The sequence below is a fragment of the Oncorhynchus keta genome, chromosome 23 (genome assembly GCF_023373465.1).
Source record: "Oncorhynchus keta strain PuntledgeMale-10-30-2019 chromosome 23, Oket_V2, whole genome shotgun sequence".
NCBI classification, from domain to species: Eukaryota; Metazoa; Chordata; class Actinopteri; order Salmoniformes; family Salmonidae; genus Oncorhynchus; species Oncorhynchus keta.
In genome coordinates, this window is record NC_068443.1 from 7889518 (window position 1) to 7915041 (window position 25524).

Below are 25524 nucleotides of genomic sequence, written 5' to 3' on the forward strand. Positions count from 1 at the left end.
TTATTAGCCAACCAATTGAATTTTTTTCAGCATTAATCACACAAACCCTCAAAATGAGGTGGCCTAGTTTGAAATAATATAATAATAATAATATAATAATATAATAATTATTATTATTATTATTAGTTTGAAATATTTTACATGTCATTTTGTGCTAGCAACCTTTCGGTTACTGGCCCAACGCTTTCACCACTAGGCTACCTGCCACACATATTAGGAATGTTCCAATTCCTGACGCGCAATGTTACATTTTCACACCTGTGTGTAGGATTTCTTGTGCTTGGACAGACAAATTATTCCAACCCATATAGCCATAGCCATGCACTGACGAAAAGCAAGTCTGCTTTGCAAGGTGAAAGTTAGACACATATTTCATGCAGCGATAGCAATGAATCAAATCCATTATGGAACTTAAAATCAATACGAACAATTGTTGTTAAATCATGTGAAGAATGTATTTCTAGACTTGGGTAATTAATGCATTGGGCTATAGTCACCCCTTTTATCGCTGCATGTGCAGGGCTGGCAACCATAGGCTGTAGAACGCCTCATTCTATCATAACGATTATTTATGTATTCATTATTTCAAAATAAAATCGGATAGCAATTCCTTTATGTAATCTATTAGTCTACATGAAATATATTCAGTTTGGGCATCATCTAATTCCTTTGCCAATTATATGGCTGCCTATAATAGCTCTCTATATGTCCATGCACAACCGTTCACCTATCACCGCCGTTACCTGGCTGGATTTGTTACTAGACCTGACTCCTGGCGAAGTGGCCGAACAAAACCCTGCGGGTTCAGACTGTCACAATCATGTTCTAAACGTGTCAAGCATTAGAACCTACGGAATGAAAACCTAGACACAGCACCACCTGCAGTGTGGGAGGACCATACACAACAGGGCAGAGGTCTTTACTGTAAAAATAAATGTTCATAAAAATAAAAAACATTTCTAATTTTGGAGACAACGTCGAGGCTTTTACACCCACCATCACCCCAAATAAATGCCTCTAATTTATATAGGCTACTGTAAATTGCTCAAATTGCATTTAAATATTTATGGATTGCCCACCTTTTGAAAAAAAAAATAGGCCTACATTAAAATATTTAACACAACATATCCGTTATTGCTGAATTAACTTTGTAGCCTAATACATTTGAAGGAAAAGGGAAACCGCACACTGCTGTTGATAGTATCACTGATATTTAATAAGCTTTACCTATCGGCCACACGGCCTTCGTCAGAGCTTTTTAGACTAATACATTAAACAGTCTCCTCTCAAGTCACCATTTAGTATTTTGCACCATCGGTGTGCATCATAGAAAAGACTAACATGTCCTCAAGAGGATATTGTCTTGTCCATGTGACCAGAGATGCTTTGAGAATTAAGCCCCTATAGCTGCCATGATATAAAACAAATCACACACAATTTATCTTCTGCAGACAATACATGTTACCATGGCAACAACTTAGATTAGGCCAGGAATAGCGCAGACAGTTTTTATAGACCTATGACGACGACCGAGAGTAGGAGACATACAGACTGTCCAATTTACAAGACATCGTCGTTTTTAATGACCATGTAGAAAATAGTAAGGGCTCCTGCTTTCACAAATAAATTGCACAATTGAGAACAACAAGGCGCATGCCATAGCCTAAGACTCCAATGTGTCTTATTTGTAAGCCTATATACAAATAGTTCTGTGTCTAGTCTTTTTGTTGGAGCGTTTGAGAATGAATGCAAGCAAAATCATTCAACACGCAACAAACAAAAAATGTCAAATTTTACTGGTAGTCTCTATTGCAATACTAGGCATTTGTATGTCCACTAGGTGACACTAGACTCGGGAAAAGAGGCCACAGGTTTTCCAAACTTCATAACTGATGTTGAACAGAGAACTGCTGGTATCTGTCATTCATGCATCATCGTGGATTCTGTATGACTGTAGGTCTAGTTTTGTATGGCAAAAATAATACCCATCTCTATTTCCAAAATATGATTTTCATATCAATAACTCCATTTCAACTTCCACATATTTTATTAGAATTGAAATTATATGTAGAAATGGCAATATACAATGTAATTCCCAAGGACCCCACAAAGGTCTTATAGCCCGCGATCAGGATGGTTCGTACGAGGCTGGTCTATCCCACCCAAGCATTTCAGTTGGTACAATCGGAATGCTGGCGAACACATTAATTTTAAAGTATTGCTGTTGAAATGAAAATGTACTCATTGTCTATCATTATAATATATGAAATTCACATGATTTGCATTGTATTGTATATGTTTTATATACACTGATCGCAGATAATATTTTGTATCTTTTTTTGTTTAGTTTGTTGATTGAAGTAAATTGTTGCCCCTCTTACATTCCGCTAATGGATTCGTCCGTCGTGAGGCCTTTACAGTCGTAAGTTAAGGAGTGTTGTTTGGCGGATTCCTTCAAGTTTTTACCTTATTTTATGTCTGAATTTTGTCAAATTAAGAAAGTGCCAATTGTTCGTTTCCATAACTAGTCAGCTAGCTAATTATTTTATCTATCGATATAGGTACAGAAGAGGCGTTGGGGTGTGGTACACAGTAGGAAGGCATCTTCGGCGAGCGGAGCGTCCGAATCAGAGAGTTTATGATGCCGACGTTGCGGGACAGTAGCATGTCTCACCCCGGCGAGAACCCTTACCAAGTCCGGGTAAAAGCTTACTTCAAAGGGTAAGTACGCAGTTAGGTTTTGAAATTTGTTTTGGGATTAAACAAATCGTTATTTGACTCGTTAGTAACTTGGGCTTTATTAGCCAGATATCGTTAGTCAGGTAACGTTAGAGAGAAACTTGACAGGCAGGGTGGAACTATCCAGACATGTAGCTAGTTTAGCATACAAGTTCTTTATCTCAAATCTATTTTAAGCAAGTGACCCCCCCTCCCCCCATCATTGTTTCATGGCTTAATGGCTACAGGTTTTGAGACATGACTCAACTAACGTTACATTGGACTTAGTTAGAGGCTAGCTAACGTTAGCTGGATGTTTTGATTCCTGTCAGGGTCCTCATAGCCAGCTATTGAACCTGGTGTGTTTATAGCTGGACTGAACCATTTTACAGCATCTTATGAATAACCTACATTGAATAACCTTTTATTTATTTGTAATAGATTAGAGAGCCTATTTTGAGATGTTACTGTTTGTGGTTATATTCTAGCTAGTGAATGGTGATCAGTAGTTGCATTCCAAGATGGACGGACATCACTTGTCAAACACAGATGTTGCCTAACACTCCTTGTGTGATGCCGAGTCTGTGATTGTGGTTTTTCCCAGAGTGAGACTTGCCAAACGTGTATTACCAGTACCTTCTGCCAGACCTGTTGTATTTCATGCTAAGTCTACATAGCAGCCCAGCCAGCACTATTGTCCCTAGGTAATTACACAAGTTGTTTCTGGAAGCAAAACATCCATACTATTCCTGAGATGACCACCTAGGAATGTCAAGTATTTGGGGAATCTGGTATGAAGCAGTTAATTGGTTTGTCAAGTGCAGGGACATGCCACTCATTATTAAGGCAACCAGGCTATATATAAACATGGGCTGTTCTATACATTTGTGACTGAACACTGGTAAAGGCAATAATATTTTAGTAGAGAAAAGCTTTTCTCTGTTAGCTTGGATCCAAGTGGCATAGTAATGTTTTACTCCATGTTGAAACAGAACAATTACGTTTGGATCCAGGCAAGGCCTACATCCCTGTTGGCTCTCATCCGAATCGCATTTCTGATTCTAACCATCAGTCCTATATACAGTTTTTACTGTACTTCCTTGTATCAGTCATATACGGTTTCTATGGCTCTGATCTTTATATATGCTTTCATACTGTCCAATAATAATGGCCAGTTTGAAATAAATACACAGGGCCACTTGGCCTCCAAACCAGAGGCAGGATTCCCGAGGAATGTAGGTTGAATGGTTGACAGAGAACTAGGGTCAATGAGAGAAAGAGATTATTTTTCTCTCTTGGTAAGTAGGCAGTGCCTGTCTATTATAGCAGCTCTCTGTCTGCATCAGTGCACAACACAAAGGCCTGATTTGTGTCCCAAACGTCACCCTTTCCCTATATAGTGAACTACTTTTGACCAGGGCTCTGGTCAAAAGTAGTACACTATATATGGACTAGGATGCCATAGGGGTTCAGCCCCAGCTTTGTAAAGAGTAAGTGTGTTGCCATATTCTTATATTCAATGAAAGCCCTCCAAGCACATCACATCAGGCACAAAGCTGTCAATTTTCTCTCTTCCTTCCCACCATCTTAGTTATCATAATAGCCTGATAGCCAATGGCTTTAAGTGCTCACAACAACCACTGTAACCTCTATGCCAGGGCTATTCCACAACAACCACTGTAACCTCTATGCCAGGGCTATTCAACAACAACCACTGTAACCTCTATGCCAGGGCTATTCCACAACAACCACTGTAACCTCTATGCCAGGGCTATTCAACAACAACCACTGTACTCTCTTGCCAGGGTTATTCAACAACAACCACTGTAACCTCTATGCCAGGGCTATTCAACAACAACCACTGTACCTCTATGCCAGGGCTATTCCACAACAACCACTGTAACTCTCTATGCCAGGGCTATTCCACAACTACCACTGTACTCTCTATGCCAGGGCTATTCAACAACAACCACTGTACCTATGCCAGGGTTATTCCACAACTACCACTGTACTCTATGCCAGGGCTATTCAACAACAACCACTGTACTCTATGCCAGGGTTATTCCACAACTACCACTGTACTCTCTATGCCAGGGCTATTCCACAACAACCACTGTACTCTCTATGCCAGGGCTATTCAACAACAACCACTGTATTCTCTATGCAGGGCTATTCAACAACAACCACTGTAACCTCTATGCCAGGGCTATTCAACAACAACCACTGTACTCTATGCCAGGGTTATTCAACAACAACCACTGCTCTATGCCAGGGTTATTCCACAACAACCACTGTACTCTCTATGCCAGGGTTATTCCACAACTACCACTGCTCTATGCCAGGGCTATTCAACAACAACCACTGTAACCTCTATGCCAGGGCTATTCCACAACAACCACTGTACTCTCTATGCCAGGGCTATTCAACAACTACCACTGTAACCTCTATGCCAGGGCTATTCCACAACAACCACTGTACTCCCTATGCCAGGGTTATTCCACAACTACAACTGTACTCTATGCCAGGGCTATTCCACAACAACCACTGTAACCTCTATGCCAGTGCTATTCCACAACAACCACTGTAACCTCATGCCAGTGCTATTCAACAACTACCACTGTAACCTCTATGCCAGGGCTATTCCACAACAACCACTGTACTCCCTATGCCAGGGTTATTCCACAACAACCACTGTAACCTCTATGCCAGGGCTATTCCACAACAACCACTGTAACCTCTATGCCAGGGCTATTCCACAACAACCACTGTAACCTCTATGCCAGGGCTATTCCACAACAACCACTGTAACCTCTATGCCAGGGCTATTCCACAACAACCACTGTAACCTCTATGCCAGGGCTATTCCACAACAACCACTGTAACCTCTATGCCAGGGCTATTCCACAATAACCACTGTAACCTCTATGCCAGGGCTATTCCACAACAACCACTGTACTCTCTATGCCAGGGCTATTCCACAATAACCACTCTACTCTCTATGCCAGGGCTATTCAACAACAACCACTGTAACCTCTATGCCAGGGCTATTCCACAATAACCACTGTAACCTCTATGCCAGGGCTATTCCACAACAACCACTGTACTCTCTATGCCAGGGCTATTCAACAACAACCACTGTAACCTGTATGCCAGGGCTATTCAACAACTACCACTGTAACCTCTATGCCAACTATATTTTTAAAGGGGCCAGATTTTAATATGGCCAGATATTTTCTTCATGGGATTACTCTTCCTTTAAAAAAAAAACAATACACAATTAGAATCTTAGAAAGCACTTTTATTTAAATGACATGTTGCTAAAAGTTTATTTGAAGTGCTTTATGAGTAATTCAGTGCATCAACTTTTTGAAATAATGGAACACATTTGTACTCATAACAGTGTATTGTACATACATCTTTTGTTTGGATGTATCTTTTTTTAATACAATCTTTTACACATAGGAAACATGGCATGTCTCCGTTGACCAGCATCGCATTCTGGTCTATATGTATTCAGGTCAATCTTTCCTGTCTTAATATAAGCCCCCCCACACACACACACGTGTTTCCCTTCTAATGGGAGAAATTGCACTGTTTAGATTAGGGAGAGATCAGAAAAGTTTGTCAGGAGTCAGGGCAACCCCGCAGGCAGTGATGAAGATTCACGTTTGACAAGGAGGAGCAAGTGTTCATTTTTTTGGAATGAATGTAAGAGAAGCTGGATCCACATGTGTATGTTGATCAAAACATTGTTAAAATAAAAAAAAACACGCCAATGCTCTTATGTTTGGTATTTGCTCTGCAATAATATGCTAAGTCCAAAACTTCACACAGACAGAAGCGCCTGCCTCAGATCAGCTGATTCCTACATGTCTACTAACTCCAGCTGTAGGGGACCCTCGTCGCGTGACGTCAGCAGGTTTTCTTGTCGTAGTTGCTTTTGTCCACGATTGCTATCTCCTCCCTAAACTCACATACTCTCTTGAGAGAATTACCCTTGCATAGCCACCTAACATCATGATGTAAAAGTAGATCATGATGCTTAACAGACATGTTTTTCAGCAGACTACGAAACAAGCCATGTTGCAAGCCAGATGTTAATCGGATAAAGTTTAGGATAGGCCAAACTGAGTCCATGGTGTTTTTTTTTTAACATACCTCTGAGTTAAGCTCGGTGTAGTGATCTCATCTTCGTTGAAAGAACTGATAGGCGCGGGAAGACGGGGCCCCTGTACTCTGCCCGCCGTAGACAGAGCGTCATCTGTGACAAGCATGTTAACTTACTACAAATCCGGTCCATTCTCATTGAAAAAAAGGAGACCATTTTCTAAAAAAGGATCTCACCAGTAGTGTGTCCCTCCAATGGCATGAAGCCGAGCATGTCCTCCCGAAAGCACTCTCCATAAAAAAAAATCTCACAAATAAGCACAACTGTTCAATGTCAGTAGGCTTGTCCACAGCAGGAGACATTTACCTCAGAGATTTGCAGTCTGCCCAAAAGAGTTTCAAAAACTTCCATAGCTAGAACTTCGATTCTCCTTGCTGTTGATGTGTTCGATGGGTTTATTTTTAATCGATGAGATCGTCTGATTTCTCAACTTATCGTCCATGGTTACCTCCTCACTGCAGCCAGCATGCATGCAGTCTTTTACCTCTGTTTTACCTCTGTAAAAGGCCTCTATTTTTCCCTATTTTTCCCTCCCCTATGTGTCCGAGCCACACGGAGAGAGGCTGGCATAGCCAGATCGCACTATTTTGACTAGAGGATTTAATTAGGGCCGATTTTCAAGTTTTCATAACAATCGGTAATCTGCATTTTTTGACACCTATCATGGACGATTACATTACATCATTCTCCATGAGGAGACTGCGTGGCAGGCTGACTACCTGTTATGCGAGTGCAGCAAGGAGCCACGGTACGGTGCTAAGCTAGCATTAAACCTATCTTATAAAAAAACGATGTATCTTAACGTAATCACTTGATTACACATGGTTGATGATATTGCTAGTTTATCTAGCTTGTCCTGCGTTGCATATAATCGATGCAGTGCCTGTTAATTTATCATTGAATCACAGCCTACTGTTCCAAATGGGTGATTTAACAAGCGCATTCGCGAAAAAAGCACTGTCGTTGCACCAATGTGTACCTAACCATAAACATCAATGCCTTTCTTAAAATCAATACACAAGTATATAATTTTAAACGTGCATATAGTTAATATAGTTTAGTTAATATTGCCTGCTAACATGAATTTCTTTTAACTTGGGAAATTGTGTTACTTCTCTTGCGTTCTGTGTAACAGAGTCAGGGTATATGCAGCAGTTTGGGCCGTTGCGAACTGTGAAGACTATTTCTTCCTAACAAAGACAGCCAACTTCGCCAAGCGGGGAATGATTTCACAAAAGCGCATTTGCGAAAAAAGCATAATCGTTGCACGAATGTACCTAACCATTAACATCAATGCCTTTCTTAAAATCAATACACAGAAGTATATATTTTTAAACCTGCATATTTAGTTTTAAAAAATACATGTTAGCAGGCCATATTAATTAGGCAAATTGTGTCACTTCAATTGTGTTCATTGCACGCAGAGTCAGGGTATATGAAACAGTGTGGGCCGTCTGGCTCGTTGCGAACTAATTTGCCAGAATTTTACGTAATTCTGACATAACATTGAAGGTTGTGCAATGTAACAGGAATGTTTAGAGTTATGGATGCCACCCGTTAGATAAAATACGGAACGGTTCCGTATTTCACTGAAAGAATTAACGTTTTATTTTCGAAATGATAGGTTCCGGATTTGACCATATTAATGACCTAAGGCTCATTTCTGTGTGTTATTATGTAGCACATATTGCACTTTTACTTTCTTCTCCAACACTTTGTTTTTGCATTATTCAAACAAAATTGAACATGTTTCATTATTTATTTGAGGCTAAATTGATTTGATTGATGTATTATATTAAGTTAAAATAAATGTTCGTTCAGTATTGTTGTAATTGTCATTATTACAAATAAATAAATAGATTTTAAAAAATCGTACGATTTGATTGGTATCAGCTATTTTTGGTCCTCCAATAATCGCTATTGGCGTTGAAAAGTCATAATCGTTCGACCTCTAATATTGACCTGGCTCTGCTTGTATGAGGCTGTTTTTTAATTTATTTTGCCCTACATCTGAACCAACTGGAGAGTTGGGTGTGGACTTGTGAACAGCAGGCACATAGGATTCCCTCCCGCAATTCCTACGAACAGGTACTTCTCAGTCCACTCACTTATGAATCAGTGATTATCATCATCCATTTTTATTTCCTTTTGAGTTGAGGGAACATTTTGTCAGCTTACATTCTCTGTGCTAAATGTTTGTCAAATTTGCTAGCCAGCTTGTAAAATAGCTCGGCTGAGGCGGTGGACTGGTACAGTCAACTCCGATTGGCTGATGTTAGCAGCACTGATAGGCTGTAACTGGTACATTAGGTGATATTGATTCACAGCGTTAACTACAGTAACAAAAACAAAAAAATTGTGTTCTATTGGCTCAAAAAAAACATGTTCAGAATGGATCAAAGGGCCAATTTTATAAATGGATCAATGTGCTGAATCTTGATTAGCCCTGCCCGATGCTATGATTGTTTTAGTTTGACAAGTAGCCTAATCTTGTTGCTAGATTTAATTACAGTTAGCGGTCAAACCATTCAATTTGTTTTGCTCGTAATGGGGCTGGCACTTAGCTAGGCTGAACTGTTTATGGAATAGTCAACCTCACCATGTTATGATTCAGTTGGCCTTATCATTGAGCGGTCTGTCCATATGACCGTGGTTATTTATGTATTGGAACAACCTTACCCTCCATTCTATTCACCCTGATCCCTGCCTCTCTGTGGGTGAAGGTTGTGTGTGTGTGTGTGTGTGTGAGAGAGTACCACAGCAGGTTCTGTAGCAGTTCAGTGGAGCAGGGTGGGTGGTGGTGGGATTCCATGCCTCCTAGCAGTAACACCGTGACAGAGAGATGATGGATGTTCCTAGGTGTGCTGCCTCCATGCTGGAGTGACCGATGATCTACCCGCCCAGCAGCAGATGGCCAGGATACATACAGGGGTCACTTTAGTTTTCAGAAATCAGCATTTTCAAAAAACAGACCATACATAAACAACATGTTTTTCAATAGAGTGAGATGGGGCATGAACTATAGTTCATAACACATTCAGCAGAAAATAGTTTTCATCACATGACAACAGAAGTAGAGGTCGACCGATTATGATTTTTCAACACCAATACCGATTATTGGAGGACCAAAAAAAAGCCGATACCGCCCGATTAAAAAAAAAAAGATATATATATATATATTTTAATGATGACAATTACAACAATACTCAATGAACACTTTTATTTTAACTTTTAACTTAATATAATACATCAATAAAATCAATTTAGTCTCAAATAAATAATGAAACATGTTCAATTGGTTTAAATAATGCAAAAACAAAGTGTTGGAGAAGAAAGTAAAAGTGCAAAATGTGCCATGTAAAAAAAGCTAACGTTTCAGTTTCTTGCTCAGAACATGAGAACATATGAAAGCTGATGGTTCCTTTTAACACGAGTCTTCAATATTCCCAGGTAAGAAGTTTTAGGTTGTAGTTATTATAGGACTATTTCTCTCTATACCATTTGTATTTCATATACCTTTGACTATTGGATGTTCTAATAGGTACTTTAGTATTGCTAGCCTAATCTCGGGAGTTGATTGGCTTGAAGTCATAAACAGCGCAATGCTTGAAGCACAGCGAAGAGCTGCAAAAGCAGGAAAGTGCTGTTTGAATGAATGCTTACGAGCCTGCTGCTGTCTACCACCGCTCAGTCAGACTGCTCTATCAAATCATAGACTTAATTATAATATAATAAACACAGAAATACGAGCCTGTGGTCATTAATATGGTCAAATCCTGAAACTATAATTTCAAAAACAAAATGTTTATTCTTTCAGTGAAATACGGAACCGTTCCGTATTTTATCTAACGGATGGCATCCATCAGTCTAAATACTCCTGTTACGTTGCACAACCTTCAATGTCATAATTATGTCAAATGATGTCAAATTAGTTTGCAACGAGCCAGGTGGCCCACACTGTTCCATATACCCTGACTCTGTTGCACAGAACGCAAGAAAAGTGACAATTTCCCTAGTTAAAAGAAATTCATGTCAGCAGGCAATATTAACAAAATATGCAGGTTTAAAAATATATACTTGTGTATTGATTTTAAGAAAGGCAATGATGTTTATGGTTAGGTACACATTGGTGCAACAATATCCCCACAGCAGAACACCAGGCCTGTCTCCATCCCCAAGGCAGGTGACAGTAGACAGTTACAAGCAGGCCTAGAGTTTCTCATGTTGTTTTTACCAACCATGGCAGTATCCAGTAGATTTCTGAGGCTATTCTAGGGTTGTGTTAACGCTAGTTCCTAGGAGCAGTGGGTTAACTGCCTTGTTCAGGGGCAGAGCTACAGATTTTTACCTTGTCAGCTCGGGGATTTGAACTTGCAACCTTTCGGTTATTAGTCCGGCACTCGGCTACCTGCTAGGCTACACTAGGCTACCTGCTGCCCCATGAATGAAGGCTAATGCTGAAAAGCATTAGGGGAACATCAGTGTCTTTGTTAGAGTGCTGCTGGTGGGATAAAACCTTAACCACCTTATTGAAGCACGGTGTTTAAATGAACCACTAGTACTCAGGACTACCGATACGTCTGGTGCGTTGGCATGTTTTACCAAGGTCCCTGACAAATAAATTAAGGTCCGATTTCCTGGCTGGACGTCACGTCATGAAGCCTTGATACTGACTCTGTGTCGTAACAGCACTGTGTGGCTTGAATGAATGGGGCTTCATTTGAGAAACAACGTGTGTGTGTGTGTGGCCACTAGCTGTGTGGCAATGGTGCTAAGGATTCAGTTGGCCCTATCATTGAGCAGTCTGTCTTTATAACCGTGGTTATTTGGGTATTGGAACAAACTTACCCTCCATTCTATTCACCCTGATCCCTGCCTCTGTGGGTGTGTAGCCACTAGCTATGTTGCTACTGTGTGTGGCTCTGGTGCTAAGGAGGCCTGTAGAAGTGTAGCTACCAACCAGAATGATGGTCAAATCAAATCAAAATCAAATTTATTTATATAGCCCTTCGTACATCAGCTGATATCTCAAAGTGCTGTACAGAAACCCAGCCTAAAACCCCAAACAGCAAGCAATGCAGGTGTAGAAGCACGGTGGCTAGGAAAAAATCCTAGAAAGGCCAAAACCTAGGAAGAAACCTAGAGAGGAACCAGGCTATGTGGGGTAGCCAGTCCTCTTCTGGCTGTGCCGGGTGGAGATTATAACAGAACATGGCCAAGATGTTCAAATGTTCATAAATGACCAGCATGGTCCAATAATAATAAGGCAGAACAGTTGAAACTGGAGCAGCAGCACAGTCAGGTGGACTGGAGACAGCAAGGAGTCATCATGTCAGGTCGTCCTGGGGCACGGTCCTTGGGCTCAGGTCCTCCGAGAGAGAGAAAGAAAGAGAGAATTAGAGAGAGCATATGTGGGGTGGCCAGTCCTCTTCTGGCTGTGCCGGGTGGAGATTATAACAGAACATGGCCAAGATGTTCAAATGTTCATAAATGACCAGCATGGTCAAATAATAGTAAGGCAGAACAGTTGAAACTGGAGCAGCAGCATGGCCAGGTGGACTGGGGACAGCAAGGAGTCATCATGTCAGGTAGTGCTGGGGCATGGTCCTAGGGCTCAGGTCCTCCGAGAGAGAGAGAGAAAGAAAGAAGGAGAGATTTAGAGAACGCACACTTAGTCACACAGGACACCGAATAGGACAGGAGAAGTACTCCAGATATAACAAACTGACCCTAGCCCCCCGACACAAACTACTGCAGCATAAATACTGGAGGCTGAGACAGGAGGGGTCAGGAGACACTGTGGCCCCATTCCGAGGACACCCCGGACAGGGCCAAACAGGAAGGATATAACCCCACCCACTTTGCCAAAGCACAGCCCCACACCACTAGAGGGATATTTGGGTATCACTCCTCCTCCTGTACTGTCACTAATTAACACAAACAGGATGGAGAGAGAAAGAGAGGGAGGGAGAGAATAAAGGAGAGAATGCAGAGAGGGAGGGAGAGAAAAAGAGAAGTATGGCTGGGTACGATACCAGTATAGTGTGATACTTGTTAGTATGGTGGTAAGGAAACAAAAACACGAAGCGGATTTAACTACTTAAAGACAACAGCCCCTAATGTTGGAAACAAACATGTATTTATCTTATCACACAATATTTGACATACTCCTGTTTTTTTTAAAGGACCAAATAGTTTGTTCTGCTTTTTGTTTTAAAAAATGCACACAAAAAAACAATAACAAAAAGCGTTACCACAACCCTAGAATGAAGAGAGAAGGAGAAGGACGCGAGGGAACATGAAGGAGGATCAAGAGAACACAAGAGAGGGGGAGGGAATGTAAGGAGACACCAACACATTCTCTGTCTGCCAAGAACCTCTGTCGAGGTTGACAGAGCTCACCTAAAGTAGGCTATGCACTTCAGTAGTAATATAGGCCTTCAGCTAGCACATCCAACCATTTCCCCAGGAGCAGGCTAAGACCCCGGAACATGGGAAAGTGGTAGAAATGGCTGCACACACGCTGTTGTACTCTGCAATGTTATTTATTGCCACGCATTACATAGCACAGTGTTGACGTATTTCAACTACCTCTACCTCCAGCTTCTACAGTGTTGACGTATTTCAACTACCTCTACCTCCAGCTTCTACAGTGTTGACGTATTTCAACTACCTCTACCTCCAGCTTCTAGTGTTGACGTATTTCAACTACCTCTACCTCCAGCTTCTAGTGTTGACGTATTTCAACTACCTCTACCTCCAGCTTCTAGTGTTGACGTATTTCAACTACCTCTACCTCCAGCTTCTACAGTGTTGACGTATTTCAACTACCTCTACCTCCAGCTTCTAGTGTTGACGTATTTCAACTACCTCTACCTCCAGCTTCTACAGTGTTGACGTATTTCAACTACCTCTACCTCCAGCTTCTACAGTGTTGACGTATTTCAACTACCTCTACCTCCAGCTTCTACAGTGTTGACGTATTTCAACTACCTCTACCTCCCAGCTTCTACAGTGTTGACGTATTTCAACTACCTCTACCTCCAGCTTCTACAGTGTTGACGTATTTCAACTACCTCTACCTCCAGCTTCTACAGTGTTGACGTATTTCAACTACCTCTACCTCCAGCTTCTACAGTGTTGACGTATTTCAACTACCTCTACCTCCAGCTTCTACAGTGTTGATGTATTTCAACTACCTCTACCTCCAGCTTCTACAGTGTTGACGTATTTCAACTACCTCTACCTCCAGCTTCTACAGTGTTGACGTATTTCAACTACCTCTACCTCCCAGCTTCTACAGTGTTGACGTATTTCAACTACCTCTACCTCCAGCTTCTACAGTGTTGACGTATTTCAACTACCTCTACCTCCAGCTTCTACAGTGTTGACGTATTTCAACTACCTCTACCTCCAGCTTCTAGTGTTGACGTATTTCAACTACCTCTACCTCCAGCTTCTAGTGTTGACGTATTTCAACTACCTCTACCTCCAGCTTCTACAGTGTTGACGTATTTCAACTACCTCTACCTCCAGCTTCTACAGTGTTGACGTATTTCAACTACCTCTACCTCCAGCTTCTGTATCACCTTACTCAGACTGTCATGATAATTTGAAGGGAAAGAGGCGCATCTTTTGCACTGAAAGTAGAAGAAAAAAAACACATTTTGTTTAGGTTGAAAGCAACACATTTTTTTTTTTACCTTTTTCCATATGGACTGACGTGATTATGTGGATCCTTGTCTGGTGTATAGGCCCTGTGGAAGGAGGATGGGTTCTAGGCTGGTGTATAGGCCCTGTGGAAGGAGGATGGGTTCTAGTCTGGTGGAAGGAGGATGGGTCCTAGTCTGGTGTATAGGCCCTGTGGAAGGAGGATGGGTTCTAGTCTGGTGGAAGGAGGATGGGTCCTAGTCTGGTGTATAGGCCCTGTGGAAGGAGGATGGGTTCTAGTCTGGTGTATAGGCCCTGTGGAAGGAGGATGGGTTCTAGTCTGGTGGAAGGAGGATGGGTCCTAGTCTGGTGTATAGGCCCTGTGGAAGGAGGATGGGTTCTTGTCTGGTGTATAGGCCCTGTGGAAGGAGGATGGGTTCTAGTCTGGTGTATAGGCCCTGTGGAAGGAGGATGGGTTCTAGTCTGGTGGAAGGAGGATGGGTTCTAGTCTGGTGTATTGGCCCTGTGGAAGGAGGATGGGTTCTAGTCTGGTGGAAGGAGGATGGGTTCTAGTCTGGTGTATAGGCCCTGTGGAAGGAGGATGGGTTCTAGTCTGGTGGAAGGAGGATGGGTCCTAGTCTGGTGTATAGGCCCTGTGGAAGGAGGATGGGTTCTAGTCTGGTGGAAGGAGGATGGGTTCTAGTCTGGTGTATAGGCCCTGTGGAAGGAGGATGGGTTCTAGTCTGGTGTATAGGCCCTGTGGAAGGAGGATGGGTTCTAGTCTGGTGGAAGGAGGATGGGTCCTAGTCTGGTGTATAGGCCCTGTGGAAGGAGGATGGCTTCTAGTCTGGTGTATAGGCCCTGTGGAAGGAGGATGGGTTCTAGTCTGGTGGAAGGAGGATGGGTCCTAGTCTGGTGTATAGGCCCTGTGGAAGGAGGATGGGTTCTAGTCTGCTGTATAGGCCCTGTGGAAGGAGGATGGGTTCTTGTCTGGTGTATAGGCCCTGTGGAAGGAGGATGGGTTCTAGTCTGGTGTATAGGCCCTGTGGAAGGAGGATGGGTTATTGTCTGGTGTATAGGCCCTGTGGAAGGAGGATGGGTTCTAGTCTGGTGTATAGGCCCTGTGGAATGAGGATGGGTTCTTGTCTGGTGTATAGGCCCTGTGGAAGGAGGATGGGTTCTAGTCTGGTGTATAGGCCCTGTGGAAGGAGGATGGGTTCTAGTCTGGTGTATAGGCCCTGTGGAAGGAGGATGGGTTCTAGTCTGTTGTATAGGCCCTGTGGAAGGAGGATGGGTTCTTGTCTGGTGTATAGGCCCTGTGGAAGGAGGATGGGTTCTTGTCTGGTGTATAGGCCCTGTGGAAGGAGGATGGGTTCTAGTCTGGTGTATAGGCCCTGTGGAAGGAGGATGGGTTCTAGTCTGGTGTATAGGCCCTGTGGAAGGAGGATGGGTTCTAGTCTGGTGGAAGGAGGATGGGTTCTAGTCTGGTGTATAGGCCCTGTGGAAGGAGGATGGGTTCTAGTCTGGTGTATAGGCCCTGTGGAAGGAGGATGGGTTCTAGTCTGGTGGAAGGAGGATGGGTTCTAGTCTGGTGTATAGGCCCTGTGGAAGGAGGATGGGTTCTTGTCTGGTGTATAGGCCCTGTGGAAGGAGGATGGGTTCTAGTCTGGTGTATAGGCCCTGTGGAAGGAGGATGGGTTCTAGTCTGGTGTATAGGCCCTGTGGAAGGAGGATGGGTTCTAGTCTGGTGTATAGGCCCTGTGGAAGGAGGATGGGTTCTTGTCTGGTGTATAGGCCCTGTGGAAGGAGGATGGGTCCTAGTCTGGTGTATAGGCCCTGTGGAAGGAGGATGGGTTCTTGTCTGGTGTATAGGCCCTGTGGAAGGAGGACGGGTTCTTGTCTGGTGTATAGGCCCTGTGGAAGGAGGATGGGTCCTAGTCTGGTGTATAGGCCCTGTGGAAGGAGGATAGGTTCTTGTCTGGTGTATAGGCCCTGTGGAAGGAGGATGGGTTCTAGTCTGGTGTATAGGCCCTGTGGAAGGAGGATGGGTTCTAGTCTGGTGGAAGGAGGATGGGTCCTAGTCTGGTGTATAGGCCCTGTGGAAGGAGGATGGGTTCTTGTCTGGTGTATAGGCCCTGTGGAAGGAGGATGGGTCCTAGTCTGGTGTATAGGCCCTGTGGAAGGAGGATGGGTTCTTGTCTGGTGTATAGGCCCTGTGGAAGGAGGACGGGTTCTTGTCTGGTGTATAGGCCCTGTGGAAGGAGGATGGGTCCTAGTCTGGTGTATAGGCCCTGTGGAAGGAGGATAGGTTCTTGTCTGGTGTATAGGCCCTGTGGAAGGAGGATGGGTTCTAGTCTGGTGTATAGGCCCTGTGGAAGGAGGATGGGTTCTAGTCTGGTGGAAGGAGGATGGGTCCTAGTCTGGTGTATAGGCCCTGTGGAAGGAGGATGGGTTCTAGTCTATAGGCCCTGTGGAAGGAGGATGGGTTCTCGACTGGTGTATAGGCCCTGTGGAAGGAGGATGGGTTCTAGTCTGGTGTATAGGCCCTGTGGAAGGAGGATGGGTTCTTGTCTGGTGTATAGGCCCTGTGGAAGGAGGATGGGTTCTAGTCTGGTGTATAGGCCCTGTGGAAGGAGGATGGGTTCTTGTCTGGTGTATAGGCCCTGTGGAAGGAGGATGGGTTCTAGTCTGGTGGAAGGAGGATGGGTCCTAGTCTGGTGTATAGGCCCTGTGGAAGGAGGATGGGTTCTAGTCTGGTGGAAGGAGGATGGGTTCTAGTCTGGTGTATAGGCCCTGTGGAAGGAGGATGGGTTCTAGTCTGGTGGAAGGAGGATGGGTCCTAGTCTGGTGTATAGGCCCTGTGGAAGGAGGATGGGTTCTAGTCTGGTGTATAGGCCCTGTGGAAGAAGGATGGGTTCTAGTCTGGTGGAAGGAGGATGGGTTCTAGTCTGGTGTATAGGCCCTGTGGAAGGAGGATGGGTTCTAGTCTGGTGGAAGGAGGATGGGTCCTAGTCTGGTGTATAGGCCCTGTGGAAGGAGGATGGGTTCTAGTCTATAGGCCCTGTGGAAGGAGGATGGGTTCTCGACTGGTGTATAGGCCCTGTGGAAGGAGGATGGGTTCTAGTCTGGTGTATAGGCCCTGTGGAAGGAGGATGGGTTCTTGTCTGGTGTATAGGCCCTGTGGAAGGAGGATGGGTTCTAGTCTGGTGTATAGGCCCTGTGGAAGGAGGATGGGTTCTTGTCTGGTGTATAGGCCCTGTGGAAGGAGGATGGGTTCTAGTCTGGTGGAAGGAGGATGGGTCCTAGTCTGGTGTATAGGCCCTGTGGAAGGAGGATGGGTTCTAGTCTGGTGGAAGGAGGATGGGTTCTAGTCTGGTGTATAGGCCCTGTGGAAGGAGGATGGGTTCTAGTCTGGTGGAAGGAGGATGGGTCCTAGTCTGGTGTATAGGCCCTGTGGAAGGAGGATGGGTTCTAGTCTGGTGGAAGGAGGATGGGTTCTAGTCTGGTGTATAGGCCCTGTGGAAGGAGGATGGGTTCTAGTCTGGTGTATAGGCCCTGTGGAAGGAGGATGGGTTCTAGTCTGGTGGAAGGAGGATGGGTCCTAGTCTGGTGTATAGGCCCTGTGGAAGGAGGATGGCTTCTAGTCTGGTGTATAGGCCCTGTGGAAGGAGGATGGGTTCTAGTCTGGTGTATAGGCCCTGTGGAAGGAGGATGGGTTCTAGTCTGGTGTATAGGTCCTGTGGAAGGAGGATGGGTTCTTGTCTGGTGTATAGGCCCTGTGGAAGGAGGATGGGTTCTAGTCTGGTGTATAGGCCCTGTGGAAGGAGGATGGGTTCTAGTCTGGTGTATAGGCCCTGTGGAAGGAGGATGGGTTCTAGTCTGGTGTATAGGCCCTGTGGAAGGAGGATGGGTTCTAGTCTGGTGTATAGGTCCTGTGGAAGGAGGATCGGTTCTTGTCTGGTGTATAGGCCCTGTGGAAGGAGGATGGGTTCTAGTCTGGTGTATAGGCCCTGTGGAAGGAGGATGGGTTCTAGTCTGGTGTATAGGCCCTGTGGAAGGAGGATGGGTTCTAGTCTGGTGGAAGGAGGATGGGTTCTAGTCTGGTGTATAGGCCCTGTGGAAGGAGGATGGGTTCTAGTCTGGTGTATAGGCCCTGTGGAAGGAGGATGGGTTCTAGTCTGGTGGAAGGAGGATGGGTTCTAGTCTGGTGTATAGGCCCTGTGGAAGGAGGATGGGTTCTTGTCTGGTGTATAGGCCCTGTGGAAGGAGGATGGGTTCTAGTCTGGTGGAAGGAGGATGGGTTCTAGTCTGGTGTATAGGCCCTGTGGAAGGAGGATGGGTTCTAGTCTGGTGTATAGGCCCTGTGGAAGGAGGATGGGTTCTAGTCTGGTGGAAGGAGGATGGGTTCTAGTCTGGTGTATAGGCCCTGTGGAAGGAGGATGGGTTCTTGTCTGGTGTATAGGCCCTGTGGAAGGAGGATGGGTTCTAGTCTGGTGTATAGGCCCTGTGGAAGGAGGATGGGTTCTTGTCTGGTGTATAGGCCCTGTGGAAGGAGGATGGGTTCTTGTCTGGTGTATAGGCCCTGTGGAAGGAGGATGGGTCCTAGTCTGGTGTATAGGCCCTGTGGAAGGAGGATAGGGTCTTGTCTGGTGTATAGGCCCTGTGGAAGGAGGATGGGTTCTAGTCTGGTGTATAGGCCCTGTGGAAGGAGGATGGGTTCTAGTCTGGTGGCCCTGTGGGAGGATGGGTCCTAGTCTGGTGTATAGGCCCTGTGGAAGGAGGATGGGTTCTAGTCTATAGGCCCTGTGGAAGGAGGATGGGTTCTCGTCTGGTGTATAGGCCCTGTGGAAGGAGGATGGGTTCTAGTCTGGTGTATAGGCCCTGTGGAAGGAGGATGGGTTCTTGTCTGGTGTATAGGCCCTGTGGAAGGAGGATGGGTTCTAGTCTGGTGTATAGGCCCTGTGGAAGGAGGATGGGTTCTGTCTGGTGTATAGGCCCTGTGGAAGGAGATGGGTTCTAGTCTGGTGGAAGGAGGATGGGTTCTAGTCTGGTGTATAGGCCCTGTGGAAGGAGGATGGGTTCTAGTCTATAGGCCCTGTGGAAGGAGGATGGGTTCTCGTCTGGTGTATAGGCCCTGTGGAAGGAGGATGGGTTCTTGTCTGGTGTATAGGCCCTGTGGAAGGAGGATGGGTTCTTGTCTGGTGTATAGGCCCTGTGGAAGGAGGATGGGTTCTAGTCTGGTGTATAGGCCCTGTGGAAGGAGGATGGGTTCTTGTCTGGTGTATAGGCCCTGTGGAAGGAGGATGGGTTCTAGTCTGGTGTATAGGCCCTGTGGAAGGAGGATGGGTTCTTGTCTGTTGTATAGGCCCTGTGGAAGGAGGATGGGTTCTAGTCTGGTGGAAGGAGGATGGGTTCTAGTCTGGTGTATAGGCCCTGTGGAAGGAGGATGGGTTCTAGTCTGGTGGAAGGAGGATGGGTTCTGTTTGGGTGGATGTCTGTCTGTCCTGATGACCTTGAATATGCCACTGTGGGTGGTGTCTCTCTGTGAGAGCTGCTGTTTTAATGTCCCCCTATAAAGAGACCCAGCGGGATGGGGACTGGGGCTGGAGAGGGGTTTTGTTTTGTTTTGGTCGTAAAGAGAGTGAGATGACAGGTGCTGCCCTCAGGGGTCAGACTGGCTGTGATGGCCTTTACTCCACTCTCAATTCAATGGGCTTTATTGGCATGGGGAAACATGTTTACATTGCTAAAGTAAGTGAAATAGATTATTCAAAATAAAAAGTGAAATAAACAAAACAAAATTAACAGTAAACGTCAGTCACTAAAGTTTGAAAAGAATATACATTTCAAATGTCATGTCTATGTACAATGTTGTAATGATGTGCAAATAGTTAATTTATTTCTTTCCCCTTTTTTGTATGTTAACATACTTATGTGTTGTTTTTACAATGGTGTTTGTTATCTCAGTGGTTGCCCTTTTCTTGTGGCAACAGTGCAGGTCTCTCTCTCTGCCACGCCTGCTGTCTGTGTGATGGTTGTAAAACCCAGCCTGCTGTCTGTGTGATGGTTGTAAAACCTAGCCTGATTTCTGTGTGATCGTTGTAAAACCCAGCCTGCTGTCTGTGTGGTGGTTGTCAAACCCAGCCTGCTGTCTGTGTGGTTGTAAAATCCAGTCTGCTGTCTGTGTGATGGTTGTGAAACCCAGCCTGCTGTCTGTGTGATGGTTGTAAAAGCCTGCTGTCTGTGTGAGTAAAACCTAGCCTGCTGTCTGTGTGATGGTTGTAAAACCCAGCCTGCTGTCTGTGTGATGGTTGTGAAACCCAGCCTGCTGTCTGTGTGATGGTTGTAAAACCCAACCTGCTGTCTGTGTGATGGTTGTGAAACCCAGCCTGCTGTCTGTGTGATGGTTGTGAAACCCAACCTGCTGTCTGTGTGGTGGTTGTAAAACCCAGCCTGCTGTCTGTGTGGTGGTTGTCAAACCCAGCCTGCTGTCTGTGTGGTGGTTGTCAAACCCAGCCTGCTGTCTGTGTGATGGTTGTGAAACCCAGCCTGCTGTCTGTGTGATGGTTGTGAAACCCAGCCTGCTGTCTGTGTGATGGTTGTAAAACCTAGCCTGCTGTCTGTGTGATGGTTGTGAAACCCAGCCTGCTGTCTGTGTGGTGGTTGTGAAACCCAGCCTGCTGTCTGTGTGATGGTTGTAAAACCCAGCCTACTGTCTGTGTGATCGTTGTAAAACCCAGCCTGCTGTCTGTGTGGTGGTTGTCAAACCCAGCCTGCTGTCTGTGTGGTTGTAAAATCCAGTCTGCTGTCTGTGTGATGGTTGTGAAACCCAGCCTGCTGTCTGTGTGATGGTTGTGAAACCCAGCCTGCTGTCTGTGTGATGGTTGTAAAACCTAGCCTGCTGTCTGTGTGATGGTTGTGAAACCCAGCCTGCTGTCTGTGTGGTGGTTGTGAAACCCAGCCTGCTGTCTGTGTGGTGGTTGTCAAACCCAGCCTGCTGTCTGTGTGGTGGTTGTCAAACCCAGCCTGCTGTCTGTGTGGTGGTTGTCAAACCCAGCCTGCTGTCTGTGTGGTTTTAAAATCCAGCCTGCTGTCTGTGTGGTTGTAAAACCCAGCCTGCTGTCTGTGTGATGGTTGTGAAACCCGGGAGTACTGCCTCCCCTGTGCCTCATTAACATACTGTCATTGGACAGAGGGAGGAGGGCTGCTAGCGCTGGCCACCAATCCTTCTGGTTGTGACAGATCATGCATCCCAAATAACACCCTATTCCCATAGGGCTCTGGTCAAAAGTAGTGTACTTTTGGATGTCATTTTGGATGCTGCCAGAGAGAGCTGCTGTCTGGCTCTGCTATCCGTCTGTCTCCTGTCCTGTAGGCTGCTAGCCTGGCTATCAGGGGGCCATGGAGGGATTGGTGATTGTGGATAGAGCTGGTAGATTATAGGCCAGAGGCTGTTCCAGACCAGGGATGGGCAACTTTGACGATACACACATCCATACTCACACATGCAGCCACAGTCGGCCCTAGCCTTTTGGAGGCCCTAAGTGAATGTTGTACTTTTTTTTTTTAAAGCAAGTTTACTGCAATTGTACACGTTTTGCCATGGGGCGGAGAGAGATGTTTATTTTATTTTATATATATATATATATATATATATATAGATATGATATCTGAGTGAGAGTGACTTAACAAAATCATGGTCGACTCAATCAGTTCGACCATGATTCCTACAAGTTTAGATAACTGGCTAGACTGACTTACCAATCAAATGTTGTTGTTTTCTCACATGGGCTAACTGAGTGACTGTCAGTTGTAGCTGGGTTTCCATCACATTGACAGATTTTCATACCAGTGTTGTAAAATCTGCATGAAGAGAATATGTTTATTTTCTCACCTGTGGTATTTCCACCAAACAGACTTGTTGCAGATAGAAAATCAGTGTGTGATGACAATGCACACAAAATATACTTTTTCGCTAAATATTTTCACGTACTGAATAAAAATCAAATGTACAATGTGTTTCTGTCATATTTTCAACACTACTGATAGTTTTGTCACAAAAACGGTTGTGTTAAAGAGTAAATGTATCTACTCTGGTCTGGACACGTGCTCTCTAGCCAACAGGTCGCAGATACAGTGCAGGTAGAGTAGTGTGTGTGTGTGTGTGTGTATATATATAATGGAATAATTATGAATAAGAGCAAGAATATTTTTGTTGTCAAGCATTGATCGTCATGTATCCATGAATAAGACCCTGAATATTTATTGGTTGGCAGCATCAAGCTCGTCACCGTGCACGTCCACCACCCTGTGAAGTTCATCAGAACTTTTTATTTGATTTGATTTATTTCACCTTTATTGAACCGGGTAGGAAAGTTGAGAACAAGTTCTCATTTACAATTGCGACCTGGCCAAGATAAAGCAAAGCAGTTCGACAGATACAACACAGAGTTACACATGTAGTAAAACAAAACATACAGTCAATAATACAGTATAAACAAGTCTATATATGATGTGAGCAAATGAGGTGAGATAAGGGAGGTAAAGGCAAAAAATAAAAAATAAATTTTAATCTGTGTCCTAATAAACTACATGGTTTCCAGAGTCGTAGTGGGAGGTCCAAATACCAGATCATCGCGTGACTCCTCAAGTTTACCTCCATATGATGCTTGTTATATCTATATTTGTGCATAAAGTCGTTTCCACCTCCATTTGTAGCCTAATTAATTTTACGGACCCAAACATGTCACCATCTTGAAAGAACACATGATCGGTCTGAATTTATAGTTGTTGTTTATTGTTCCGAAACTTCCTGTTTCCATCACAGCTGTCGTGAATTTTTTTTATATATTTTTTTTTATACTGTATTACTTTACTTGCATAAAAACTGTGGATGGAAACTTGGTTACAGACTGACACAACAAGATTAAACCTGATAATACACAACAACACCCTGTGTATTCTATTCAAACTCACAACAGTAAGTTGAGACCCGACTGAGTTCTCTCCCACCACCAACAATAGGGGAGTTGATCCACGGGCCAACAGTTGCCCATCCCTGATCTAGAGTCAGATGTTGGACATGCATAGCAATAACAGGCAACAACAGCTATAAAAATAAAAAAACAGGGATTCACCATTTCACATTCATTCTCTCTCTATGCATTTCTGTCGTTTTTCTCCTGGTCAGTTCATGTGGCCCTACACATAATTGTGTATACACTGGCCTGTATGCTGTGCTGTGGATCTTGGATCAGTATTGGTTTGCAGATCATAATTATATGGACAAGAGGGTACCTGGTCCTAGATCAGCACTTCTACTCTGAGACTTTTTGTATACGGGCCACTTTGAGAAAATAAGAGTGTGTATTTTAATGTATCCTGTCCCCTCTCTCTCTCTCAGGGACATCATGATCACCCACTTTGAGCCGTCCATCTCCTACGAGGAGCTGTACGGGGAGGTCAAAGACATGTGCTGCATGGACAACGACCAGCTCTTCACCATGAAGTGGATCGACGAAGAAGGTTTGTTTACCATATTTCTCCTTCTAAATATGTGTTTGTATTTATTATGGATCACCATTTAGTTCTGCCAAGGCAGCAGCTACTCTTCCTGGGGTTTATTAAGGATCACCATTTAGTTCTGCCAAGGCAGCAGCTACTCTTCCTGGGGTTTATTATGGATCACCATTTAGTTCTGCCATGGTAGCAGCTACTCTTCCTGGGGTTTATTATGGATCACCATTAGTTCCTGCCAAGGCAGCAGCTACTCTTCCTGGGGTTTATTAAGGATCACCATTAGTTCCTGCCAAGGCAGCAGCTACTCTTCCTGGGGTTTATTAAGGATCACCATTTAGTTCCTGCCAAGGCAGCAGCTACTCTTCCTGGGGTTTATTATGGATCCCCATTAGTTCCTGCCAAGGCAGCAGCTACTCTTCCTGGAGTCCAGCAACATTAAGGCAGTTTATACAATTTAAAAAAACATTACAATACAAAACAAACAATATATCCACGTCCATCCATCCGTCTTTCTCATTTATTAGAGATGTCTTCATGGGCAGATCTCAGATCACACTCATTGTGACTAGCCAGAAGAATCACTATGTAGAGATAAGGGTGTGGTTTGATATGCAGAGAGAAGGCAGTGGTGGGTGTACCTTTAGGGGAGATGGAGAATGAACTGCGCTTTGTATTGGACTTTATACGATGATTTAAGAGTAACCTTGTTTGGAGTAGTGATGAACAAACTGGGCTGGCTACTTAGAAAATAAGTGTTGCTGTTTGCAAACTTTATTTCCAAAGTGACACGACAAGATAAGTTGTATAACTGAAAGGTTTTAGTTTTGTGTTTCATACATTTGTGTGTGTGTGTGTGTGTGAGTGTGTGTGTGTGTGTGTGTGTGTGTGTGTGTGTGTGTGTGTGAGTGATCATTTTATTTGGATACAGCAAAGACGGTGTCTTGTGGGCTGGGTGTGATGAAGATGCATGACTCGATCTCTCTATCTTATACTCCACTAGGCTCTGAAAAACAAACTCAACATAATGAAGACCGAGACACTGCCTCCACACACACCTACATGCTCTCTGTCTTATTCTCAACATTGAATATCCGTGTCTATCTCAATAACCTCAGCTTAGAGACATTTTGAGAGTCTTCACTGTAAAAGTAACACACTGGCTTTGTGTTATCTTGTGGTGTTTGGGCAGATAAAATGATTCTGACTATCATATCAGCCTTTGTGACTCTGGTCAGAAGTATTTTTATTCATTTTATTTTATCATCAGACACTTGGATGTACATGGAGTACACAGTGACCCAGCCATGACCCGTCTCTCCGTCTTCCCAGGTGACCCGTGTACAGTATCGTCTCAGCTGGAGCTGGTGGAAGCCCTGAGGCTCTACGAAGTCAACAAAGACTCTGAACTCATCATCCACGGTAACGAGACCTTCTGCATCTGACAACATAGAAAATACATAAACCTTCCA

At 44.3% G+C, this 25524-nt stretch overlaps 1 protein-coding gene across 3 annotated transcripts in view; it reads left to right on the forward strand.

Moving 5' to 3' along the window:
• Window positions 1-2347: 2347 nt before the first annotated feature.
• Window positions 2348-25524, forward strand: part of LOC118376406 (protein kinase C iota type-like) — a 50734-nt gene continuing 27557 nt past the window's right edge. Inside the window, exons 1-4 of one of the 3 annotated variants that reach the window (XM_052476155.1) lie at window positions 2348-2422; window positions 2562-2721; window positions 23940-24061; window positions 25385-25474. In XM_052476155.1, coding sequence (XP_052332115.1) covers window positions 2639-2721; window positions 23940-24061; window positions 25385-25474 — 295 coding nt within the window. In that variant the 5' untranslated portion in view covers window positions 2348-2422; window positions 2562-2638. The other 2 variants (XM_052476154.1, XM_052476156.1) reach the window with 2 other exon arrangements.